The sequence below is a fragment of the Corvus hawaiiensis genome, chromosome 3 (assembly GCF_020740725.1).
Source record: "Corvus hawaiiensis isolate bCorHaw1 chromosome 3, bCorHaw1.pri.cur, whole genome shotgun sequence".
NCBI classification, from domain to species: Eukaryota; Metazoa; Chordata; class Aves; order Passeriformes; family Corvidae; genus Corvus; species Corvus hawaiiensis.
In genome coordinates this window covers 108,249,657-108,276,145 of record NC_063215.1, presented here as the reverse complement: position 1 = coordinate 108,276,145, position 26,489 = coordinate 108,249,657, and the positions used below count along the sequence as shown (strand labels likewise).

Below are 26,489 nucleotides of genomic sequence, written 5' to 3'. Positions count from 1 at the left end.
TGTGTACAAGGAAACATCTGAGCTGTCTCAAATGATGGAGTTTAAACATTGCACAGAATCTAGATGAACTGCTCTAGACTCTGTAGAAGTTTTGCGCTACCCTGCATGTTCTCACACAGTATGGAGGAAGCGTAACATCAAAAATATTCAGATGGGAGCTAATCTGGCTGTCACTGATGTACCCCTGTCACTGCCATCAGTGGTGTCACTGCAGAAGGATGTGGATGTACACATCTATATTCAATAGGAATGGGGAGCCACGTCAGGCTAGTTCTGGTCAATTGTGAGCATGGAAGTAGCATGACTAGAAAAGAGCACTCAAAGTATCATTCCTAGCTCCCTTCTTCTTCTCTCACCCTACTCAGGATCATAGCACAGGCAGGCTGCCCTCACAGGAGAGGCAAGAGCCACTAGGGACTATGTGCTGTGTATTCACTGCAGGCAGCAAACAGCCTGGGAGCACCAGGCAGCCCCTCCTGGCTGTCACCTGCTACACAGGCCGCTGTATTTGGGTGGGGTGACACAGGAGGCGCTGCTTGTTCCCTCTTGGCATTGCAGGCCGTGGGATGGCAGCGGCGAGAAGCCATTGGGCACTTCTGGGAGCAGCAGCACGGCTGCACCAAGTGGCTGACTGCCATGCAGAGACAACCCTTGCTGGGAGAGCAGGAAAGCTGGCTGCAGAGCCGGACAGCAGCACAGGCAGAGGGCCAAGATGGAGAGTGGACAATTGATCGTGGTGGTACTCGTAGGTGCACAGTGAGCACACCCTGCCAGACTGCCCCGAGCTCATCCCTGCAGTTACAGCTGCCTCCTGGCACCAGTGCTGTAGTTTGCTCTATCAGGATGGGCAAAAGCCAGAGCTTAGGTCTTTACCACTACTTTATGCAGCTCAGCTTTCCAATGGATCAATAAGAACCAACTGCTCCAGTTCTGCCGAGCTGGAGTAACTCAAGAGTAGATTTGCTGTTCATTCTCAGCACAGGCTATGAACCCAAGATCCCAGCTGTGGTGGCTGAGGCAGGAGGCGGTTTGTGCTCCTTGTGCAAGGAAAACCGGTGCAGGAAAAAGCTGCTGTGGAGCAGGCTTACCTGAGGAGTTGCGTGGGAAGCTGCCGTCTCCATGGATGATGGGCTTCTTGGGCAGTAAGGGCACGTTGTCCTGCTTCCTCAAGACCTTCTTCTTCAAGGCACTACCAGGGTGTTTCCTCGGCACACTGGAAGCTGTGCCATTGACAGGCGGTAGGCTAAAGCCTGCAGGGACCAAAGAGGAGCTTGGAAGTGGAGGGTGACAATGGAAAGGCCCAGAAAACTTGCTGGAGCTGGGTAACATCTCTTTGTTATCCCAAAGAACTTCAAGTATAACAGTGGCACAGTACCATGGGAAAGTGATCACAGACTCCTAGAAGAGTTTATGTGGGAAGGCACCTTTAACCACCATCTAGTCCAGCCCCCACGAGCAGGGACATCTTCAGCACGAGCAGCTTCCTCAGGGCCCCATCTAACATGGCCTTGAACACCTTCAAGGATCGATCAACAACAGCTTCTCGGGGCAAACTCTTCCAGTGTTTCATCCCTTTCATTATAAAATAAATCTTCCTAATATCTAATTGAAATCTACCCTCTTCTGGTTTAAAACCAAATTGCAGTGATGCTTCCCCGAAGAAACAAGGAAACCCCAGTATTGCTTTGCTTTTGTTTTCCTGTTTCAGAGGCTGGCTGGGGAAGTTACCAAAAGAAAGCGCAGATAACCTTGCGTGATGCCCTCGGGCTGAGTGCTGCCTCCTGAGGTCCCTGCTGCTGCCCTGGGGCAGCGCACACAGCACTGCAGTCAGAGCCCCTCAGCCCCGATTCAGTCGGCAACGCTGCTTGCTCCTGGGGCTACAACAGAAGCACTGGCTCGGGGCTTCAGCACAGCTCTACAGCACCAGCTCCTCAGCAGGGAGTGGTGGGAGAAGGGTCTCTGGAGTTTTCATTAGAAGGAGTTGAATTTTGTTTCTTCCAGGTTGCACCTTGGTTGAAAAGCATTCTTTTGGACCCGCTTTTCCTGGAGGCTGCTATCCAGGAGAGAGTCTGAAGCCCCAGTGTACTTTGCAAGACAGAATTTTACACTCTGAAGGACTTCAGAGGGGAAGGTGGGAAGCTGATATTCTGTTACGGACTCAGTGAGGCCATGGGCAAGACACTTCATGCCTCTCCATTTTTCTTTGGGGACCGGAAATACATCCTATGCAAACTCCCACTCAGATGCAAATGTAACAGCCCCCCAGTCTGAGGGCAACACTGTGCAGAGGGCAAGCAAGTGATCAGAAAGGACCACAGGTGTAGCAACCACTTACTTGCTGCAGCTGCATCCCCGGGGTCAACTGTCTGTGGAGGCAGCTGCAAGGACGTTTCCTTTTCTCTCTCTGTCTTGACCTCTTTCTCCAAAAGCTCCATTGGCTTCCGCTCTAAGTTCCTTTGAGCCAACTTGCCCAGTGCAGCACGGACCTGCATGCAATGGGAATGCATCACAGACTGTAAGCAGAGACACACAAACCAGACACAACATCTCATCAGGAGCACAGAGTCCATAGAGTTCCACAGTCCTTGATGCAGCTCCATGTACATTCCAATGGTTTCTGAAGAATGCCTCCCGTCCTCACCTTGGCAATTACACACAGTGAGGTGGAACACTTTATTGCCATAACTTCCCACTGCTCCAAGGTACTGTTTCTCAGCCTGTGTCAGGAGGCCCTGCTTGAAGCAAGAAAATCACAGGAGTGCTCCAAGACAGATGAAGAGCCCACGTGACCAGTGAGCAGGCAGTTCCCTTCCTACAGGCCATGGCAGGAGAATAAAAACCATGTGCAATACGCAGCAAGGAGGGGTAAGTAGCTGTTGCTTAACACTCATGGCCAGGAATTGCAGCTGTTTCTCACTTCTGGCTTCTGAAGGACTCCGCTGCTCTCGGAGACCGTGAGGCCAAAAAGAGGAGTCACGTGAAAACAAGTTGCAGAAACATTGATGTTAATGCGTGGAAAAATTGAGAATGAGAGGGCTGTGAGATACAGCAAGAAAGGTAACCAGGAAAAATCAAACTCTCCCATTTTATTTTGCAGCCTTGCTTACACTCAGCATTAGAATCCTTGCTTCTGTGCTTCCCAGGATGCACTTTGCCCACATTCACTGATGTGTAGCTTGCTCTGCCATTCAGAACTTCTCTACAAGGGCCTTTGTACATGGCATGACCTTAGCACCATCTCCAAACCAGTGACCTTGCCACCACTGGAAATAGCCAAGCAGTTGCTCTGTAGCTGTCAAATATATTCCCAAGAGAATCCCCATCCCCCAAGAGTGGAAGATTATGATTTTCAGGGACATTTTGGGCCTAGCACTAAACAGTCACTGGAAAGGAAGTCTGCTCATCCCTGTCCTTATCCCTCACCTTTCCAAAGCCATCCTTCAGGGCTTCGGCACTCGTAAGGCCAGCACTGGTGGGGTGATCCGTCTCCTTGGCCTGGCTCAGTGGGAGGCCTGTTAATGGAAGCAAAGGTTCCTGTAAATCTCTGGCACACTTCAAGCCCCCAACAGCGCCATGCTGGGCAACAGGCAAGACAGCTTCCAGATTGCAGAGCTCTGATAAGACCCAGAGATTGTGTCTGAGAGCAGCAAGCTACATATGCCTAGAACCTCTCCCAATGGATGGGCTACTGCCACAGTGCACTGGCAGCAGATATGGCATTGCTCTGTGGCCAGCAGAATGAAACCTCCTGCATGATGGAGGCTTCACCCCTGGATGCTGGAGAGCCGCTATGTTTGATAGAGAAGGGCAGAGACGGAGCTTGCTCTTGACAGAGATTCTTATCTGCCCTAATTCGTGCTGATTTTAGTAAACATCTTCTTCCCGGTTCCTAAAAGAACTCCCGGGTTCTAACACCCGTAAGCATTTAGATCAATATTTTCTTCTCTTTGTGGCAATATTTTAGAGGACATGAAAAGAAAAGCTTAGGATTGCAGGAGTGTTAGCAAAACGTGAATTGTGTTCTTGAAACTGGATAATTTGCTTTCCCCAAGGATTTTCATTCTAAACTGTGTGAGATTGGGCCACTTTCAGGCCAGTCTGACTAAAGGCTGAATTTTCTAATGGAAGTGGAACAATGTAGGTCATTCTGAAACACTCTCCAACAGAGCCGTTAAAACTCAGAGGATGAATCACTCTTTACATGGCTTCACAGAGGATAAAAACACGCAGCAGCAAAGTAGCAAAAATCCAATGTCTTAAATCAGGATTTTTTGCCCAGCAAAATGGTCAGCTTAATCATAAAAAAGAGTTAGATGTGGGCTTTGAGGAAGGAGGGCTATTCTGGATTGGAAGGCAAGGCCTTGGAAGGTAAGAGCATCTGAGAAGTTGACAGGGAAACTACTGACTCCAGGGTAACCTCCTTGGGACCAGTGCAGTCAGTCCCAAGTGCAAAGTGGAGACACAAAATATAACAGAGGCCGCAATGCCAACATAAAGCATCGGAAGCTACGTATTTAACGGGACAGACCACCTGGAAACTTCTAAAGAGCTGCACAGGGAAACATGCTCCCGCCAGCAGCCACTTGAGGCAGACCAGGGAGACACCCTGACCCACTTGCACAGAGGCAGCACAGGAACAGCCTGGCCTCTGGGCTGCCCTGGGACAGCAGGGAGCCCAGAGGCCTGTGCTTTCCAGGAATGGCTCAGCTGCACACGCACCCTCCTGCTCCTCTCCCGGCCCCACAGCTGAGCAGCCCTACAGCTCCACGGGGCACTGGGAGCAGCACAGCTCAGTGCAGGGGGCACATGCAGGGCAGAACTGTTCCCTGGCAATGTGCCCAGGCTCTCTAGGCTGGCACAAGAGCCTTCCTCCCGCCAGAGAGCGGCCCAGCTCCCGCCTTACCTCTTTGTGAGGCTGAGCCATGCTCAGCCTTCACCTTGTGCTCCCTGGCAGTGACCCCGGGGGCAGCGCTGCTCAGCTGCCCCTGCCGGGGCTCCTGGGCCAAGGCCCCCTGAGCAGGCTGCGAGCGGAGACCTGCACTGCCAAGGCCGGGCTTCCGCACATCCGTCTCCAAGCCAAAAAGTTCAGCCAGTTCCCTTGGGAACAGAGGCATCCCAGGTCCTATCACACACCATGAACTCTTTCCCTTCTTCCTCTGGGTTTTTGTTGTAGACTCAGAAGAAGCTGTGGATCAGGTACAAGGGAAGAAGTGAGTTAGTTGAACTCCCACCTTTACAATCACCACAACTAATGGGTGAGGCACTCGAGGGGTTATTTAAATATTGAGAAGATCACTTTGTTTTTATTTTTCATGAAACTAGCATCACTATAATTGCTCTGAACTGTATGGAGCTGGCAGGACAGGAGAGAGAGGTTCCACTACTTTACTTCTGTGCTGCTCATGGCTCATCCACTACTTGGGGATCCCTTTCCTTCCAAACAGTTGGCAACCCACAGGGGTCTCTAGAATTTGACAATTCCACCTAGGAAGTAATTGCTTTCCAAAGCCAGTTTTCAAGGCCTTTGTTTCTGTAACTCCCCCTCAGTTCTCGGTTGGGTTTTGTTGGTGGTTTTTATTTCTCTTTACAACAAAGGCAGTGCTGGGACACAAACAATGGCACCCCATGTTAGAAGCAAAAGAAGATTTGCAATCAAATTTAGATGTCCCCACTATTCAAGCAGCCCGTATCTGTAGGGAACACATTGTTCATGCAAACGTCCCAGCTTTCTCTGCTTTGTTGCTCCAGGAGTTTATTCCCTGCTTTCCTTCCTGCAGAGACACCCAAACCCAACATAAACATGACCTGCCTCAAAACATTTCTGATCTTCGCTAATCCTGACAATTCAAAATTTTCTTAATGGAAATGGCATGGTGCAGGTTAATCTGAAATGCTCTCCAACGGAGCTTTTGAAACTCAGAGAACTAATCATTCTGTACAGGCCTCCACCAATGATAAATCGTTTTTCTGCATCAGCAAAATTGTTTCTTCAAATCTCATCTCTCCTATCATTCCATGCCCAGAGATGGCAAAGGAACAACAACCCTGGCATTGAGGCTTTGAACTTGAAAGCAGGGACTGACACACATGCACCAGACACCTCATTTGGTCTGGCACAACTCTTCTTGTCAGGGATCAGGCAAGGCAGGGAGGGGGGACAAGGCAGAAGGCATCTCCTCCCCCAGCCTCAGCCTGCAATACTGACACGGGCAGAGAGAGTCGGGGAAGAGATTTGCCATCGTGAACCTGCCATAGGTGGCTTTAGGCTTGTGCTGTCAGAGGATGACAAACTCTGATCCTGCATAGGCTGCATCCATTTGGAAGTCTCCTTCCCCTTAACTGGAACATTCACAAGGCCTTTCTGTCTAAGGAGGTTTCCCTATTTCTCCCCGTGCAAAACCAGGCAATGTCCATGAATCTCCTTCAGATCTCAAAGGGTTCAGCACAGAAACTGCCCCAAGGGAAGGTGTCCTCCTTCAAAGGCAGGAGGAAGGAGTGGGAACATTTCTCCTTTCATGCTAAATGTCCTTTTTTCTCTACTAATTATGACCTTAGAAAGGGTGCAGGGAGATGAAAGGCATGTGCAGGATGGAGAGGAATGTTTTCTTTTCCTGTGGCGCATTTCCCGAGCCCCAAGGTACCAGTCCAGCTCCTGGAGTAATTTTCACTGCACCACCAGAGCACACTCCCAGTGACCAGGCTCTGGGAGAGTCCACTGAGCCCATCAAGGAATTGAAAGGAATTTGAAGACATTTAAACCAGGATGGTTTTCAACCAAACTGTCACAATGCCACCCCTGGGTCAGCATTCCAATGGTCAGTTTAGGACAGACATGCCCTGTACCTACCTGCATGTTCAGAGTTCTTCTCTTTGCTTCTGCTGCTGGATCTTGGCCTTGAGAAAAGGGAGGACAAAAGAACATATGAGCGCGTAGAAAGAGAAGGGCGTGGAATGTGTGTAGCATCAAAGGAGGCAAACCTTCTTAGCATGGTCCCCCTGATGAAGGAGGAAATGCAACACATAAACCCAACATGATGCAAAGCTGGTGAATTGTCCTTAAGCTTTCAGGTGCTGGAGTCCCAGAGAGCTTGCCAAGCTCCGGCTGAAACACAGCAGTCATTCTTCAGCTTGCATCAGACCTGCCCAGTTCTCTCCTTTTGGAGCCAAGTGGCTCCTACAGCCTCTGTGAAGCAGCAAGAGCTGCTGAGCTGAGACACAAGTCTGTATGGAGGGCAGCTACTTTTGTTCTCCGGCCCAAGCTTGACTTTGCCTGCTCATGCCTTACACTGGTGACAGTCTCGGGCTACATGGGGTCATAGCACTGCTCTCTCCTGAGAATGACAGTACACCTCCTTGCTCTTTCAAGGACAAAAAGGCCTTTTTCAACTCAGCTGCTAGGTAAGGATATTCCGATTGCACTTTAAAAGCCCTACGGGCGCTTTTCAATTGGAATGATACTTCTGGGACTCCTGCTTTATCCTTGTCACTAGGATAAGCTTGACAGCTACATTTTCTCACACATATATCCAAGCCAATATCTTTGCATCAGGTACAGTCCTATAACTCTTCTCTAGCACCTTGCCCTCTTTGATCTTAAGCCCAGATCGAAATACTAGACATGGATCAGATGATACATCTGTACCCCAAGTTTTATCTGGGCTCTGGTTTCACGGTGGAGGCCCAGGCACAGAGAAGTCACGCCTGACATTTACAGGAGCAGCACCTGAATTTGCAGACACCTCCTCAGTAGCCAATATTTGCCCTGACATATCCTCATGGCTGCAGAAGTTGACAGTCAAGGATCACAGTATTCAAAGAACCGCAGTATCCAGATCCATGCAATCCAGTTCCCAAATGACAGCACAAACACCACAGAGGGAATCAGTAGCCAAGTCCAGCAGAGGACCTGTTCTGAGGTGCTCTTAAGCCCTGCCTCCTCTTCCCCACAACCACCTCTGCTCTTAGGGCATATGGTGTTGGCTTTGCCATTGTGCTGGATCACCACAGATGGGCAAAATGGGGAATACACTGAGGTTTGCCTAAATACAAGGGAGAGATGACTGTGGAAAATAACCTCACGAGACGGGAAGCGCGAGGGGAACAGCACACTGGAGCAGCAGACACCTTGGCTTACCTCATCTCCTGAGACTCCTGGAAATCCAGCTGCGGAGAGCTTGGGACAGACGCTGCCGCACTGCTCACAGGGGGACTCACTGCCTTGCGTATTGGGGGGATCAAAGGTGGTCCCAATGACCCCTTCTTCATATCCCCACCTCTGGAATGCACAGGCATCAAGGAAGCCTGGAAAGAGCAGAAGACTCAGATCAAGCAACCAGCCTTGCCCCCATTCATGCCTGAAGACATTTAGCCATGCTCTTAGCTGGGACCTGGCAGAGATGTCAAACTGATGGAGCAGCTTGGTCTAGGAAAGGGAATGGAAAGGGAAGTGGTGAGGGAGAGGCCATGTCCCACATTTGCCACCGCTATCCCTGTGCTCACTTCTCGGGAAATGTGGCTACATTCCCAGATGGCATCCACATGTTTGGCACCAAGATGTTCTGCGGTGCCACTGCCTCCACTGGCCTTTTGGATCATATGGGAATGGCCTTGGATCCCTATTCTCTCCCTGTCCCTAAAGCACCTAACAGCCAGTGCTGATCTCCAGCCAAGTCCCCACAAAGCCATTCTGCAGGATGTCCAAACCTGCTTTTCTCAAGCCCCTCATTTCTGCTGCTGCTTCCCTTCCCTCGTACAGTTCCCCAGCAGCCTTTGAGCCCCGATGCTGCTGAGCTCTGGGCATGCTCGGTGCTCTCCAGCTCCCACACATCCAACATCTCAGGCTCACTGGCATTTAGGAAGTTCTGCTGAGCTCCCTGCCCTGCTGCTCTCTGGAAGGCCTCTGCCTGCCCAAGTTGCTCCAGGGCCCCCATGCCATGTCCAGCAAGCGGGGTGGAGGCAGCGGGGGCAGATGCACACCCTTCCTTAGCATCCCATTGTCCCTGGCACAGCTAAAGAGCCAAATCAGGCCCTGTTCAAACTTCAGTGGAAGGATCAGTTCCTCTCAGGGATACGCTGGGCCCTTTCTCAGCAAGGCTTGAATCAAGTACACAAGCCTTGGGTTGGACATTCTGTTTACCAAAGCTGTTGTTCATCTGCCTCCTCCTGCACCCCACGGCAAACCCAAAACAACTGCAGGTCCTGGCCCTGCTGCAAAGGCAATCGTGGGGGTGGGCTCTGGGCTGCTCTCCCCATGGCCACCTGCCATCCCTTCCCTCTGGACAAAGCCATGCCAGAATGCACAAAGCTGCCCAGAAGCTGATGAAGTCTAGAAATAGCATCAGAGACAACTGGGCACAAGGGCATGGCTGTACAACTCAAAAGCTGACACAACCCGGAACTGACTTTGCAGGACTGCCTGTTCCAGCAAACACCTTTCTCCGTCCAAACCGGACACAGCTGACAGAGAACAGCACCAAGACACAGAGATGGTTCACACATACCCGTAGTTTACTAAACGTAGAAGGATTGGTTCACAAGAGTGGCCAACTTCAGCTGCTCTGACTGCCTGTTGGTGTTTTCTCAGCCATAAGACAGAGCAGGAGCCACAAGAGAGCCAGAAACCATTCAAAGACCTCCCCTGCTATTGATACCCGCTGAGGACATGAAGCCTGCACTACACACCCACTGCAAAGACAGCCTGAAGTGCAGTGTCCTGCTGAGCTCTCCCTTTGCTCAGCTGCTTCCCTGGCCTCACACCACAGCAAAAGGTCTCAGAGCTCTGCCTACAGCACATAAACTGAAAACCTTCCACACAGGACTCTAGCTTCATTTCCTTACCTTCCATCCTTTTCCCTCTGTGCTCAACTCCTGGTTTGCTCTACTGTCTTCGTCGTAGCTAGTGCCATTTTTCCCATTCTCCTGCTCTCCGCTACATATTTTCTTTGCATTTGAAGAAGGAGAGCTCTTCTGGATGGGAGGCAATTGCTTGGAGGGAAGGAGCATAGAGGGAGATTGCACGGTAAATTTCTTGGCAAGAGTAGCCAAGTCAGTCAGTCCTGTAAAATGGAAACACAAAATAAAACGGAGGCCACAATGACAACATAAAGCCTCTGAAGCTACAATATTTCATGCGAGAGATTCCCTGGAAACTTCTAAAGAGCTGCACAGGGAAACATGCTCCTGCCAGCAGCCACTTGAGGCAGGCCAGGGAGACACCCTGACCCACTTGCACAGAGCCAGCACAGGAACAGCCTGGCCTCTGGGCTGCCCTGGGACAGCAGGGAGCCCAGAGGCCTGTGCTTTCCAGGAATGGCTCAGCTGCACACGCACCCTCCTGCTCCTCTCCCGGCCCCACAGCTGAGCAGCCCTACAGCTCCACGGGGCACTGGGAGCAGCACAGCTCAGTGCAGGGGGCACATGCAGGGCAGAACTGTTCCCTGGCAATGTGCCCAGGCTCTCTAGGCTGGCACAAGAGCCTTCCTCCCGCCCGAGAGCGGCCCAGCTCCCGCCTTACCTCTTTGTGAGGCTGAGCCATGCTCAGCCTTCACCTTGTGCTCCCTGGCAGTGACCCCGGGGGCAGCGCTGCTCAGCTGCCCCTGCCGGGGCTCCTGGGCCAAGGCCCCCTGAGCAGGCTGCGAGCGGAGACCTGCACTGCCAAGCCTGGGGGTCTGCACAGCATCCTTGCAGCCAGCCAGGGGTGGGAGGGCACCAGGGTGGGGAGGCCGCACAGGGCCCTCCTTAGGCATGGTCTCCATCCACTTCTTCCTTGAGGTTTTGTCTACAGAAGAAGCTGTAGATCAGGTACAAGGGAAGAAGTGAGTTAGTTGAACTCCCACCTTTACAATCACCACAACTAATGGGTGAGGCACTCGAGGGGTTATTTAAATATTGAGAAGATCGCTTTGTTTTTATTTTTCATGAAACTAGCATCACTATAATTGCTCTGAACTGTATGGAGCTGGCAGGACAGGAGAGAGAGATTCCACTACTATGCTTCTGTGCTGCTCATGGCTCATCCACTACTTGGGGATCCCTTTCCTTCCAAACAGTTGGCAACCCATAGGGTTCTCTAGAATTTGACAATTCCACCTAGGAAGTAATTGCTTTCCAAAGCCAGTTTTCAAGGCCTTTGTTTCTGTAACTCCCCCTCAGTTCTCGGCTGGGTTTTGTTGGTGGTTTTATTTCTCTTTACAACAAAGGCAGTGCTGGGACACAAACAATGGCACCCCATGTTAGAAGCTGCAGAAGCTTTGCACTCCCCATGAGATGTCCCCAATACTCAAGTAGCCTGTATCTGTAGGGAACAAATGGGTCATCCAAATATCCCACTTTTGCTCTAATTCATGGTTCCAGGGATTTATTGCCTGCTTTCTTCTCTGCAAAGAAACTGAAACCCAACACAAACATGACCTGCCTCAAAACATTTCTGATCATGGCAGTTCCTGACAATTCAAAATTTTCCCAATGGAAGTGGCATAGGGCAGATCATAGAACGAAGACCTGTCTTAAATCTGGAATTTTTTCCTCCTGTAGAAAGGTCAGGTCAATATTAAAAGAGATAGCTCATTTCTACTCCAAAATTAATCCAGAAATGCCACCTTACTTAGCCAGCAATACTTCTCCCCAGATGCATTCAGCATTCCAGCTGCATATCAGCAATTAAGGAGTCATTCCAAAAGGGCCGTGCCCAGGATTTGGCAGAACAAACTCTGAGGCAAGGGACCAGTGGATCTGATCCCTTTTTCTGCATCAGCAAAATTGTTTCTTCAAATCTCATCTCTCCTATCATTCCATGCCCAGAGATGGCAAAGGAACAACAACACTGGCATTGAGGCTTTGAACTTGAAAGCAGGGACTGACACACATGCACCAGACACCTCATTTGGTCTGGCACAACTCTTCTTGTCAGGGATCAGGCAAGGCAGGGAGGGGGGACAAGGCAGAAGGCATCTCCTCCCCCAGCCTCAGCCTGCAATACTGACACGGGCAGAGAGAGTCGGGGAAGAGATTTGCCATCGTGAACTGTTGGGGTCCCTCCCCTGCCGTGTAGCCCTGGGAGAGGGGCCCTGAGGGCACAGACACGGGGTTTCCTGTCCCTGCTCAGCCTCGTTCCCATTGGTTGGTTTGTGTTCCCTGCGCGGGCAGAAGGACCCTTGGTCCCGTGACTGGAACAGTTCCTGGGCAGAGCTCCGGCCATGCGGCTGGAGAAATAAACATCTCTGAAACAGCTATCAAGAATCTGTCTGTCCGTATATATTTCCTTTCCACGGGACTCCTGGTTTGATATATGCGTGTTGCAGGATCTCCACGGCAACAAATGGTGGAGATTTGTGAGCAGAACGATCCCCGATCCCTAAGCGACTGATTTGTGTGAGTAAACCCTGGAAACTTTGGATTCCTCTTCTTGGTTTTGCTTTGCTATTCCATATCTGAACTATGGAGGAACCGTGGGAAGACTCTTGGCTCTCAGAGCCGCATATGGACATTTATCTTAAAATGATTCTTGAACAACGATTTGTAAATTTTAGCTTGATTCAAGCTCAAAAAGAACTGAAACACTTCCTGGCATGGTTGTTTAAGAACTTTTTCTATGTTTCTTGGGATTTAATTATTACCAAGGGCTTTTGGAAAACCGTTTGGACACAGTTAATACTAGAGTCAAAATATATGCCGATGGAAGAATATTTTCGTGAATATTATTTAGTTACTGAGACTGTTGAGCAATGTCAGCTGTGTCCTGGTGAAGGGAAGCGTGGCGCAGGGACCGTGCGGCCCAGGCCACGTGCACCGAGCGCTCTGAGAGCAGCAGCGAGGCAGTTCCCGCGCGCGGGCGGAGCCACGCGAGCCGCAGTGTCGGTGGCGGAGCGGGGAGCGGCGGGACCCGGCAGGACCCGCACGGCCGCGTGCAGCGCGTGGTGGAGCGAGCCCCGTGAACGCCCGACCGAGAGGGGCGGCACGCGGGCGGCGGCTGGAGGCGGTGGCGGTGGAACGGAGCCGCGCCCAGCCGAGACGCGCGCTGGAGCGGGGCGCGGGGGAGTCCTCGCTCGGGGGCCCGGCCGAGACGTGGGTGCAGCGCCCGGCAGCGGCAGCGAAGCTGCGACCAGAGGAGGCGACGCACGGAGAACTGAGCGGCGTGGCCCGGCCCGGCCCGCGCAGCCCCGAACGCGACCCCGGGAAGAGCGCGCAGGCACCAGCAGCCCCGACAATTCCAACACGGGAGCGACCGAAAGAGACAGCAAAGACGCAGCGAGACAGAAAACAGCAGCCACTCGGAAAAAGGAAAAGATCATAGCAACTAAGACCTTAGGGATAGTAAAATGGTATAATGTTAAGCAAAATTATGGTTTTATAACAAGGTGTGACAACCAGCAAGACATATTCGTGCATAGAACTGCTATTAAAAAGAATAACCCTGAAAAATGCATCCCAAGCTTGGGAGATGGAGAGGTGGTGGAATTTAATATTGTACTAGGGAGAAAAGGGTTACAAGCATCGCAGGTCACTGGGCCTGATGGTGTTCCTGTAAAAGGCAGTATATATGCAAAAAATCGTAGTCATGTTAGACAGTATCTCCATTGTAAGCCCCCCCTACAGTTTCCCTTTCCTAATCCCACCTTTCCCTTTTACCCTATGTCCTATTACCCCCAGTGTATTCCCAGTCCGTTTTTTCATCCATGGTTTCCCTCACAAAACCATGCTTTTGCCAATTGTTTCCCCAAAAATCCCTTTCCAATGCCGAGTGGGGGATGAAAAGGGGGAGGGAAGAAGTTAAACCCTCTCCTGCCTCAGTTTCCCCACAAAGCATGCTCAGAGTTCTGTCTCCCTTCTGTCAGCCCTAAGATGTTCCAGAGAATCTGTTTGGACATTTAAAGACTCAGGAGGGTGGCTTGTTTTGTTTTGAAACTGTTCTTGTTATGTTTATCCAGTTGTTTTCATTCTCCTTTTATTAAAATAAAACGGGTGAGGTGTTGGGGTCCCTCCCCTGCCGTGTAGCCCTGGGAGAGGGGCCCTGAGGGCACAGACACGGGGTTTCCTGTCCCTGCTCAGCCTCGTTCCCATTGGTTGGTTTGTGTTCCCTGCGCGGGCAGAAGGACCCTTGGTCCCGTGACTGGAACAGTTCCTGGGCAGAGCTCCGGCCATGCGGCTGGAGAAATAAACATCTCTGAAACAGCTATCAAGAATCTGTCTGTCCGTATATATTTCCTTTCCACGGGACTCCTGGTTTGATATATGCGTGTTGCAGGATCCCCACTGCAACAGTGAACCTGCCATAGGTGGCTTTAGGCTTGTGCTGTCAGAGGATGACAAACTCTGATCCTGCATAGGCTGCATCCATTTGGAAGTCTCCTTCCCCTTAACTGGAACATTCACAAGGCCTTTCTGTCTAAGGAGGTTTCCCTATTTCTCCCCGTGCAAAACCAGGCAATGTCCATGAATCACCTTCGGATCTCAAAGGGCTCAGCACAGAAACTGCCCCAAGGGAAGGTGTTCTCCTTCAAAGGCAGGAGGAAGGAGTTGGAACATTTCTCCTTTCATGCTAAATGTCTTTTTTTCTCTACTAATTATGACCTTAGAAAGGGTGCAGGGAGATGAAAGGCATGTGCAGGATGGAGAGGAATGTTTTCTTTTCCTGTGGCGCATTTCCCGAGCCCCAAGGTACCAGTGCAGCTCCTGGAGTAATTTTCCCTGCATCACCGGAGCACACTCCCAGTGACCAGGCTCTGGGAGAGCCCATCAAGGAATTGAAAGGAATTTGAAGACATTTAAACCAGGATGGTTTTCAACCAAACTGTCACAATGCCACCCCTGGGTCAGCATTCCAATGGTCAGTTTAGGACAGACATGCCCTGTACCTACCTGCATGTTCAGAGTTCTTCTCTTTGCTTCTGATGCTGGATCTTGGCCTTGAGAAAAGGGAGGACAAAAGAATATATGAGGAGGTAGAAAGAGAAGGGCATGGAATGTGTGTAGCATCAAAGGAGGCAAACCTTCTTAGCATGGTCCCCCTGATGAAGGAGGAAATGCAACACATAAACCCAACACGATGCAAAGCTGAGGAATTGTCCTAAAGCTTTCAGGTGCTGGAGTCCCAGAGAGCTTGCCAAGCTCCGGCTGAAACACAGCAGTCATTCTTCAGCTTGCATCAGACCTGCCCAGTTCTCTCCTTTTGGAGCCAAGTGGCTCCTACAGCCTCTGTGAAGCAGCAAGAGCTGCTGAGCTGAGACACAAGTCTGTATGGAGGGCAGCTACTTTTGTTCTCCTGCCCAAGCTTGACTTTGCCTGCTCATGCCTTACACTGGTGACAGTCTCGGGCTACATGGGGTCATAGCACTGCTCTCTCCTGAGAATGACAGTACACCTCCTTGCTCTTTCAAGGACAAAAAGGCCTTTTTGTCCTTAGCTGCTAGGTAAGGATATTCCGATTGCACTTTAAAAGCCCTACGGGCGCTTTTCAATTGGAATGATACTTCTGGGACTCCTGCTTTAACCTTGTCACTAGGATAAGCTTGACAGCTACATTTTCTCACACATATATCCAAGCCAATATCTTTGCATCAGGTAAAGTCCTATAACTCTTCTCTAGCACCTTGCCCTCTTTGATCTTAAGCCTAGATCGAAATACTAGACATGGATCAGATGATACATCTGTACCCCAAGTTTTATCTGGGCTCTGGTTTCACGGTGGAGGCCCAGGCACAGAGAAGTCACGCCTGACATTTACAGGAGCAGCACCTGAATTTGCAGACACCTCCTCAGTAGCCAATATTTGCCCTGACATATCCTCATGGCTGCAGAAGTTGACAGTCAAGGATCACAGTATTCAAAGAACCGCAGTATCCAGATCCATGCAATCCAGTTCCCAAATGACAGCACAAACACCACAGAGGGAATCAGTAGCCAAGTCCAGCAGAGGACCTGTTCTGAGGTGCTCTTAAGCCCTGCCTCCTCTTCCCCACAACCACCTCTGCTCTTAGGGCATATGGTGTTGGCTTTCCCATTGTGCTGGATCACCACAGATGGGCAAAATGGGGAATACACTGAGGTTTGCCTAAATACAAGGGAGAGATGACTGTGGAAAATAACCTCACGAGATGGGAAGTGCGAGGGGAACAGCACACTGGAGCAGCAGACACCTTGGCTTACCTCATCTCCTGGGACTCCTGGAAATCCAGCTGCGGAGAGCTTGGGACAGACGCTGCCGCAGTGCTCACAGGGGGACTCACTGCCTTGCGTATTGGGGGGATCAAAGGTGGTCCCAATGACCCCTTCTTCATATCCCCACCTCTGGAACACAGCAAGGAAGCCTGCAAAGAATAGAACACCGTACTCCTCAGATCAAGCATCCAGCCTTTCCCCCATTCATGCCTGAAGACATTTAGCCATGCTCTTAGCTGGGACTTGGCAGAGATGTCAAACTGATGGAGCAGCTTGGTCTAGGAAAGGGAATGGAAAGGGAAGTGGTGAGGGAGAGACCATGTCCCACATTTGCCACTGCTTTCCCTGTGCTCACTTCTCTGGAAATGTGGCTACATTCCCAGATGGCATCCACATGTTTGGCACCAAGATGTTCTGCGGTGCCACTGCCTCCACTGGCCTTTTGGATCGTATGGGAATGGCCTTGGATCCCTATTCTCTCCCTGTCCCTAAAGCACCTAACAGCCAGTGCTGATCTCCAGCCAAGTCCCCACAAAGCCATCCTGCAGGATGTCCAAACCTGCTTTTCTCAAGCCCCTCATTTCTGCTGCTGCTTCCCTTCCCTCGTACAGTTCCCCAGCAGCCTTTGAGCCCCGATGCTGCTGAGCTCTGGGCATGCTCGGTGCTCTCCAGCTCCCACACATCCATCATCTCAGGCTCACTGGCATTTAGGAAGTTCTGCTGAGCTCCCTGCCCTGCTGCTCTCTGGAAGGCCTCTGCCTGCCCAAGTTGCTCCAGGGCCCCCATGCCATGTCCAGCAAGCGGGGTGGAGGCAGCAGGGGCAGATGCACACCCTTCCTTAGCATCCCATTGTTCCTGGCACAGCTAAAGAGCCAAATCAGGCCCTGTTCAAACTTCAGTGGAAGGATCAGTTCCTCTCAGGGATACGCTGGGCCCTTTCTCAGCAAGGCTTGAATCAAGTACACAAGCCTTGGGTTGGACATTCTGTTTACCAAAGCTGTTGTTCATCTGCCTCCTCCTGCACCCCACGGCAAACCCAAAACAACTGCAGGTCCTGGCCCTGCTGCAAAGGCAATCGTGGGGGTGGGCTCTGGGCTGCTCTCCCCATGGCCACCTGCCATCCCTGCCCTCTGGACAAAGCCATGCCAGAATGCACAAAGCTGCCCAGAAGCTGATGAAGTCTAGAAATAGCATCAGAGACAACTGGGCACAAGGGCATGGCTGTACAACTCAAAAGCTGACACAACCCGGAACTGACTTTGCAGGACTGCCTGTTCCAGCAAACACCTTTCTCCGTCCAAACCGGACACAGCTGACAGAAAACAGCACCAAGACACAGAGATGGTTCACACATACCCGTAGTTTACTAAATGTAGAAGGATTGGTTCACAAGAGTGGCCAACTTCAGCTGCTCTGACTGCCTGTTGGTGTTTTCTCAGCCATAAGACAGAGCAGGAGCCACAAGAGAGCCAGAAACCATTCAAAGACCTCCCCTGCTATTGATACCCGCTGAGGACATGAAGCCTGCACTACACACCCACTGCAAAGACAGCCTGAAGTGCAGTGTCCTGCTGAGCTCTCCCTTTGCTCAGCTGCTTCCCTGGCCTCACACCACAGCAAAAGGTCTCAGAGCTCTGCCTACAGCACATAAACTGGAAATCCACCAGACAGGACTTAGGTTGGTGTCCTTACCATATGTCCTTTTCTCTCTGAACTCAGCTCCTGCTTTTTTCTCCTGTCATCATCATTGCCGGTGACATTTTTCCCATTCTCCTGCTCTCTGCTACTTATTTTGTTTGTGTTAGAAGAAGGAGAGCTCTTCTGGATGGGAGGCAATGGCTTGGAGGGAAGGAGCATAGAGGGAGATTGCACGGTAAACTTCTTGGCAAGAGTGTAGCCAGTCAGTCCTGCAAAATGGAAACACAAAATATAACAGAGGCCACAATGCCAACATAAAGCATCTGAAGCTACAGTACTTCATGTGAGAGATTCCCGGGAAACTTCTAAAGAGCTGCACAGGGAAACATGCTCCTGCCAGCAGCCACTTGAGGCAGGCCAGGGAGACACCCTGACCCACTTGCACAGAGCCAGCACAGGAACAGCCTGGCCTCTGGGCTGCCCTGGGACAGCAGGGAGCCCAGAGGCCTGTGCTTTCCAGGAATGGCTCAGCTGCACACGCACCCTCCTGCTCCTCTCCCGGCCCCACAGCTGAGCAGCCCTACAGCTCCACGGGGCACTGGGAGCAGCACAGCTCAGTGCAGGGGGCACATGCAGGGCAGAACTGTTCCCTGGCAATGTGCCCAGGCTCTCTAGGCTGGCACAAGAGCCTTCCTCCTGCCAGAGAGTGGCCCAGCTCCCGCCTTACCTCTTTGTGAGGCTGAGCCATGCTCAGCCTTCACCTTGTCCTCACTTGGAAGTTGCTTCAGGCACCCCATGCCACGACTAGGAAGGGGGGTGGAGAGAGCGGGGGCAGGTGCACACCCTTCCTTTGCATTCTGTCCTTTTTGGCACAGCTAAGAAGTCACGTCCGGAGGTGTCCAACTCAGCACTTTGTCATCTCTCTGCAGGTCATCGAGCCTTCACCAGCCCAAAATGTCGGAGAGGTTTTCCCGCACATGTGGAGGCTGGCTGGCAGCATGCTTCCTCAGCTTGGCGCCCATCACCTTGTAGAGGGCGCAGGCAAGCTTGGTGACCACAGTGCGGACATTGGCGCTTCGGACAGGCAGCGCCTTGTTCCCCAGGAAGGACCAGAGCACGGGCAGGGCGTAGCGCTGGACGACTTCGGGGCTCCTGGGATAAACCCATGCCACAAGCGCTGCCGGAAGAGAGACGCAAACTTCTTAACCACCAGCCTTAATGCAAACAAGGATCTACCTCTAGTTGTGATTTTGGGAGTCTCTCTGGCTAAGATCAGTGAAATAACAGAGAGAGCCCCATGATCCAGAAATGGGCAAAGCAGCTGAACATCCCCAAAACAGAACCACCAAGCCCTCAGGACTAATTTCTCCAGATCCGAGCCTTGTACCTGTGGCAGACTTCATAGCTTTACTAAATCATTCCACAATCTGTTTCTGGCATGATGAATGACCAAAATGTCAAATTGCTGTTTATTTCCATTTAGAAGTTGTCTAAACCCACTGCTGAAGGTTTGAAAGGCACTTTAGAGAGGTAATTGAGAGATTTCTAATAAAAAGGATGACTCCGTTTTTGTGACCTGGCTTAATTAGCAGTGGATTTAGACCCCGCTAAAGCAAGGCTATAAATAAAGCAAGGCTATACACTGTCTTCTCTAGTATATATTGAGGTTATCATTTTCCCATCCCTTGGCTATTGCTGACATAGCAAGCTCCTCTGAGCAATCAATTATCAGCTGCATTTGGAGCATTTTGGGCAGCGCTGACATAGGAAGACCCTGACTGCACACCCTGAAATGCTCAGTCCAATGGCACTTCCACAGCACAGGCAGGGAGCCTCAGCACTCTGCTTCTGCCCCTCTGCCCCCAAAGGCTGCCTTGCACAAAATCCGTGCCTCTAACACGTGTGCTGAGTTTGGACCAAACGGTGACCCCCAGGCACTGCAGGCTTCCGCCTCAAAACTTTCCAAGAGCTAAGCAAGAATTCTGTGAGGACAAAACAAACCGATCCCCTGAAACAGCATTTGCCACCATTTTCCCTAAAGGATCAGAGCTGTCCCTGAGCTTCCAAGAAAGGAGCCAGCTTGGGAATTTTTCGCCTCTCCCTTTCCTGGAGGCGGCTTCTGAGATGCCCCAGTGAGAGCTCAGCCCCGAGGCCGAGTGCCGCCCCCATCTCAGATGCTGCACACCTCTGCAGCAGCCAGGGAAAACCTGCCCAATACACCTTCCATGGGTATTGGGCAGGAGGGACAAGCTCAGCACCTCCTGATTTGGAGGAGCCACTCTAGTGTCTATTCACTGGCATTCCCTGTAAATTCTGCCTCGGAAGACCTCTTGCCTTAGAAGGGGAGGCCATACCTGAGAGATGCTCCGTGACATCCAGCAGAGCTTGGCCCTTCAGTTCACTCCTGCGGTGGCTGAACTCTTTCATCAGGGATACTTTATCTACAAGGGAAACACACATTTCTGCTCTCTCTTCTGAGGTCATAAGAGAAAGGACAGTGGGGTGGGAAAGGGCAGGGGCAACTACATTTTGCAAAAGAAAGGAAATTCCTGCTGATTTTTGAATCCTTTTCTTCTTTCCTTCCAGCCTACTTGGGAGGATTTTAAATTCCAAAAGAAAAGCTCTCCTGTCACATTTTAAATCCAAAGTTGTCTGCTGTACCAGGAGCTATGTTAAACATTTCACATCAGGGACCTCAAGAGTTCAATCACACGTAAGCAGTGAAAAGGTTTTGCATCCCAGAGCTTTGCAGAGGTGATCTTCTCTCTCCCCTATGGAAAAGGGTGAGAAGGCTCCAAAATGCACACCTCCGTTCCCACCTGAAGGATAAGCTGTTTTTAAATTGTCAGGTTACCTGTGTGGATCTAGGGACAAGACTCCAAGTTACTCATACAAGAGCTATTACTGCTCAGTGCCTCAGTAGCCTGTGGGTTTCTGTAACATCTGTGAAATCAGATCTTGGCAGAGAGACTGGAAAATGAACTGATTTCCCAATACTTGACCGGCGTATGTATTTTGGTTTTCCTTGTGCCTATCTGTCGCGGTTTTGGGGGTCATGTTTGAATTTACTGTTGCCTGCATTGGCCTGCAAGCCTCCAGTCCTACCACTCTAATAAGCCAAGGCAAGCTTTTCCTGGAGACAGAACGTGTGTGGGATGAAGTTTGGTCCCTCACAGGGTCACCAGGGCTGGCAGTGACAAAGCAGGCAATCTGCTTCATTGGGAACCACTACAGAGCTACACCCCAGTGTGGGTTTCAGTAGCAGGGTATTATTAAGAGCTCCTTTCCTGCATGAGATACAAAAAGGAGGTCCCAAATGATCTTCATGCAAGCATGCAGTAAAGAACTGATCCTGCTGTCCTAATGAAGCTAATGCCTATAATGTGGAGCCTTCCAGGAGGCTGCTCTGCAGAGGTTCTGATGTGCCGGTGTCCCTTCATGCCAACAGCAAAGCTATTCATTTGGGAAGTCAACTGGGGCCCAGGCAAACTCCAAAAATCCCTTTGGCCCTGAATTCCAGCAAAGCTGTAGTCCAGCACTTCCTCTTCAGACAAGCAGCACAGAGCCAAGGGCTCCTGGGACTTTTGGGAAATGCCAATGCACATTCAAGCCTGGTGGGGGACTGGTGCGTAAGGACTGCACCTGCACAGCTTCTGGTGGATGTCAGCTGGAGGTTTCCACAGACAACAACAGCTGTCAAGGCACTCAGCGTTCTCTTGACTCGCAGAGGCAGAGACACACTTGAGGAGAGTCCATGCCAGGGCTCAGCCTTACCTAAGTGAGCCATGGATTCTTCCAGCGCTTTCACAGCTGCGGCATAAACCCCGGGGTCCTTTGAGTTTAGGTTGTTTGTTATTCCTTCAACCAGACAGATGATCACCGGGTTTAAGCCATCTTTCAGGATGCCTATGATTTCAGCCAGCACATCCAGCGCCTTCTGCTTCACTTTCTTGTGCGTATCACCAAGTCTCGGGACAAAATAATCAAAAATCTGTGAAGAGAACAAACAACATGAAAGCTGGATTAAAATGTCCTTGTTTGAGGAAGGGACGCAGAAGTGAGCACTCAGCAATGTAAAAGATGAAAGTGATCCTTCCTGTCAGGTCAGCACTTGCTTGCACAATTTCCCTGTTTTCCTGTGGGCCGCTCACTGGAATGGTTGCACAACCTCATGCTGGTTGAAAGATTTTCATATATTTTGAAGAGCTTTGGGTGGGGACAGAATAGTTCCTATGGTGTTTCTCTCCACATTTCAGTCATTAAATTCATCCCATTTATTGATGCAAAACAGTATCTTTGCTTTCGAAGTATGGAACCAGATATTTACAATGCCCCTTTTTCTACGCAGTTGTCTCAAGTTCTGAGGGCAGTTACGATTTTGCCAAAACTAGGGCTGGAGGAGATCCAGGTTTTGTTCCATCTGTCTCAGAACCTGTGTCTGGAGAAGTGCAGGGCTCTGATCAACTCTTCCAGGATCCAGACCAATTGTCTACCCAGCAGGTAGACTTCTGAAATTTAATGTGCTGGACCGCTCTCATTAGAGCAGGTTCAGTCCCTTGACAGCCACATTATCAGGCACCATTTTCTGGACAAAGGGAAAAAGCAGCTACTGGGAGGAGAAGGAAGAGATCTGTCCCTAGCCATTTCCCTCCTTTTCCAAAGAGAAAAAAAGACCCCCCCAAGAAGGGTGAGCACCGTCTTTACCAAGAGGACTAGGGATGCCGATGGAAACGAGTAACCAGAGTTGTGCCTGTGCAAGACAAGTCGGAGTTTACAGAAGTATCCTTTTAAAAAATCTTGGTTTAAACCAGCCCAGCCTGATACTTCTCTTCCCCATCCAAACCCATTTTTTTGTCTGGAGAATAATTGCCACGCTTTCAGTGGCTGGATTCCCTTCACTTAACCCAAGTGGGAGTAGGAGACAGCAGAAGTTACACCAGCAGAAAACTCTGTCCTCATCTGATGAACAGCATCAATAGGCACCTGCCAGACAAATACATCTGGACTGAAAGAACTTGTCCTGAAGCGTGGACCTGAATTAAATATTTCAGGGTAAGAGGCACCAGCCTGTCCCACACAGCCAGGATGTAGTGCCAAGACACACTGAATTAACTTGCCTGCTACAGGCTTGGGAAAGGAGCTAAAGGAAAGGAACAATGAAGACACCCTACATACTTGGACAGTGTTAGTGGAGACGAGCTGGGGGCTGCTTTTGCACAGGTCTAGGAGGAGTGCCACTCCTTCCATCCGTGTCTTAAACTCCTTGGCTTCCAGGAGATTGTACAGCTTCTGGAGCGGCTCCGTTTCTTCCACAGCCGGAGGTAACGTGACCTGGGCTTTTGGGCGGTGTAGGAGGCGTTCATCAGAGGTAGACTTCACCCTGGAAAATAAAACCAAATGCGGACCTGTTGGTGATCATACCTTCAGTTAATTGTGAGCAGAACATCTTGGAGAGGTTTCCTAATGATGTGATTTCAAGCTAGAAAATCCTGATCTGAAAAACAACGGGAGACCTCATGACAATCTGTCATGGGTTAGCAAGCATAGTCCCGGAAGTGATGTTCTTGCAAAGGAGTGCTTACAGCTTCTTCTGTGACCTGACAGAACCTATCAGCTGGCCACTTTGAATATGGACAATTCTTTAAGCCACTTAAAGTTGTGACCGCCTCTGTGATCCACACTTAAGAACAGGAAACCCCGAGGCAGACTCTCTCTGTCTTGTTTCCGGTGCTGGGACAAGTGGCTGCGGGCCCCGTGTGGGGGCCAGCGGGCCCGGCCCAGGCCCTGCTCAGGCCAGGCCGGGTCGGGCCACAGCCATCCTGGAGCCGACGGGCCCTGTTCCACCCGCGGAACCCCCCCCACAGCAGGGCTGTGGGCAGCCGGAGCGGCTCGGCTCCCCCTCTCCAGAGCTGCCAAGATTCAGCTAAAGCTGCACGGCTGTCTGGCAGAGGTCATGTGACCAACAGCGATAAGCCACATTCCAGCTGCAAGGCCTAGGTGAGATTAACCCTTTTAGCGCTATGAAGAGCTGAAAACCGGAGGGAAGTGAAAGAGGAGATGCTTAAAGCTGAAATTCTGTTGTGAAGCTATGATAGATCAGAGTACCTGCTGTAATTTCATGAAGGCATGGGGGGTGGAGCATTCAACTTGTACTTGTGAGCAAAAGCACCTGCGCTGAGATAAGCAGATGCTGACGCAGCTGTAATTTCATGAGAAGTTTGAACAGGGAGAGATGGAAGTGATGAGGACTTTTGCTCCAAATGGAAAAGGAGAAAACCTCAGGTCCTAGAGATGCCCCCAGAGATAGTTCTAAAGAGGAAGATGAGGAAGACCCTTTGCTTCCAGGGAAGGAGAAGGGCCTCTATTCTTAGAAATGAAATGCTCCCAGAGATGGGTGAAGAGAACTTTTGTTTCTGAACGGCTCAACCTTAAAATTTTACCCCAGCAATTCAAGAGTGGACCCTCGAAAGCAGTTGTGGGAAAAGCTGCAAGACGGGGGAAGGGACTCACATGCAAGCAGAGAACCAACCCGGGTGGCTGGCTCCTTGCGATAATGTTTTCACAGCATGGGCAAGAGAGGCTCCTCTTCCTAAATGGACTGAACAAGGTTATTATGGAAGTGGTAAACAGACTGAACATCTCAAGGGCTGTCTTTTTACATTATCACTGCAAGAAGGGAGAAAGGCAGGGGGGAGGAGAAGTGTTCTGAAGGCATGGTATGACTTTTTTTTTCTTCTTTTAGGTCTGTTAATAAACTTCTTTCTATTCTTTCAAGTTTGGTGATTGCTTTGCGTTTCTCCTAATTCTTATATCACAGAAGGTAAATAGTAATGAGTATTTTGGACCAAACCACTACACTAAATTGGTGTTTCTGCCTGGTTACAAACCAAACCCGCTACACAATCATTACAGGAGACAATCTGCAAGCAACATTCTCACCAGTGCTTACTCAGGAAAACCAAGGATGAGATGCATCTCACTTATCTCCAGACGGCTTCCCAGGTACACATGTCGCACTGCTTTGTGAGGAAAGAGAGACGCTACTTCCATGTTTAAATGCCTCATCATGAGGGAGGTGTGCGTCTTATAATAAGGAAACTCATCCCTCTGGAGAAGTGTCTCTACAGCAGGCATGACAATCTGGAAAAGTAGCTCAGATGCATCTGAACAGATGGATAGGGGCATATCTGAAGGATCCAGAAAATCCGTAACAGGGATAAAAACAGAAGCCAGACATCCCAGCACTACGCTCACATGATTGCTTCCCTAGAGACTAGATCCACAGCTTAACAAACCCACTGGGAACAACTCTCTTGAGCATGGGAAGATCCTGACTACGCTACTGAGGCATGTGGTCACTCTCCTGCCAGCGCTGAGCATGAGAGAGCTAAATAAATCCCCTCTGTTATCAGAGGACAACAGGTACAAGTAGCTCTCCCACTGGCAGGAAGAGACAGCAAGGACCAAATTCCTGTCTCAAATGCTGAATGCAGCACAGGGGGAAATAAACCAAACATGCTGTCCATCGAGCAAACAGTATGAAGGACAGGAATGTCAAGACAAAACGTCCACATTGAGACACCTGTTGACCAAAGTTGCTCAGGAACTGGCTTGCTACTTACTACTCATCTTGGTACTGTCTGAGGGTAAGAAAACCATGACTCAGGAAGGCCAAACCACATGCATGGGAAGTGCTATTTTGGGGAACAGCATCTTGCTTCTAGACTGGGACTTCTCATCAAAACACCCATCTGAAAAAGACTGCTCTCAGAGGAAAAAAACCCTGCTTGAATTTACTTGTCCCAAGTGAGGCAGCGGAGACATGGCCCTCTCACAGCCTCCACAGCACTGTCCTTGCCAGTGCACTGGATCTTCTGAGCTGCAACCAATGGGTGTCTTTTTGTCGCCCATTTTTCGTGGAAACCCTTCCAGAGAAGTTGTGTTCAGCGTAATGCAGAAGGAGACATTTTTTATGATAGAGCATTTGTAGGGAAAGGAAACAATCTCTGGCACAGGTCATCTCCACCAGAAAGATTTTCCTGAGGAAGAGACATGTAAAGCTTGCCATGTGCTTTGTCACATCTAACTAAAGTGCTCAGTACCGTTTACTAGAAGGCAATGTGGCCTGGGGCTTCTTCGAGCCATCGCTCCTCTTCTTCACAGGCTTCTCGACAGATGGCTGTTCACCCTTCTGCGTTTCCATCCCCTACAAAGGCATAAAGAAACCCCATGGATCTTTAGAATGTAAAATAGGAAATTACCTGTTTAAAACACAACTTATAACCAGGATCACTGCTACCAAGGCTTGGGCAAACCTTTCCGAACTTACAGAAGGAAACAGGCCAGAGGTTCAGTGATGCCAACTCTTTGTTTTCAATAGCCCAAGGCAGGTTATGGCTGCTACCATACTGAGCAGCAGTCTAAAATCCCCAATTCATTCCTCTTGAGCATAAATGGGAATAATGCAAACTGGTAGGGAACTAATGCTCTTAAAGGAAGCTGCAGAAAAATTTGGACTCTTTGGAGGTTGGCCCATTGTGTTGGAAGTTGATTTGGTTCCACACTCACTCTCCCTGTTGCTGCACAAAGGCACACTCCCTTCTATAACGTAGGTAAAAAGAATAAAAAAATAACCCAGGCAAACAAATGATTTTCCTCTGGATGCTGCTGAATTCACCAAGCTTCTTCCAGCTCCA

General features: G+C 50.3%; 1 protein-coding gene and 1 long non-coding RNA gene across 2 annotated transcripts; both read right to left on the bottom strand.

Annotated features, from left to right (window-relative positions):
- Positions 1-1,167: 1,167 nt before the first annotated feature.
- Positions 1,168-3,475, bottom strand: LOC125322456. Its single transcript, XR_007202012.1, has 3 exons — positions 3,424-3,475; positions 2,336-2,486; positions 1,168-1,250 (listed from the first exon to the last, which is right to left on the bottom strand). It is a non-coding gene; the product is annotated as an uncharacterized LOC125322456 (long non-coding RNA).
- A 15,114-nt stretch (positions 3,476-18,589) lies between these two features.
- LOC125323439 (TOG array regulator of axonemal microtubules protein 2-like) lies at positions 18,590-25,928 on the bottom strand. The gene is made up of 4 exons (XM_048298392.1): positions 25,896-25,928; positions 22,969-23,173; positions 21,568-21,784; positions 18,590-18,970 (listed from the first exon to the last, which is right to left on the bottom strand). The coding sequence occupies exons 2-4, from the start codon at positions 23,038-23,040 to the stop codon at positions 18,735-18,737; spliced, it is 525 nt and encodes a 174-aa protein (XP_048154349.1). The 5' UTR covers positions 23,041-23,173; positions 25,896-25,928; the 3' UTR covers positions 18,590-18,734.
- Between the last annotated feature and the right edge of the window lie 561 nt (positions 25,929-26,489).

Coding starts and splice junctions, on each gene's coding strand:
- LOC125323439 (XM_048298392.1), bottom strand. CDS start 23,040: ATGGAAGGAGTGGCACTCCTCCTAGACCTGTGCAAAAGCAGCCCCCAG. Junction 21,785..22,968: donor TCTCCACTAACACTGTCCAA/GTATGTAGGGTG, acceptor TTCTCTTCACAG/ATTTTTGATTATTTTGTCCC. Junction 18,971..21,567: donor AGAATCCATGGCTCACTTAG/GTAAGGCTGAGC, acceptor CTCTTCCGGCAG/CGCTTGTGGCATGGGTTTAT.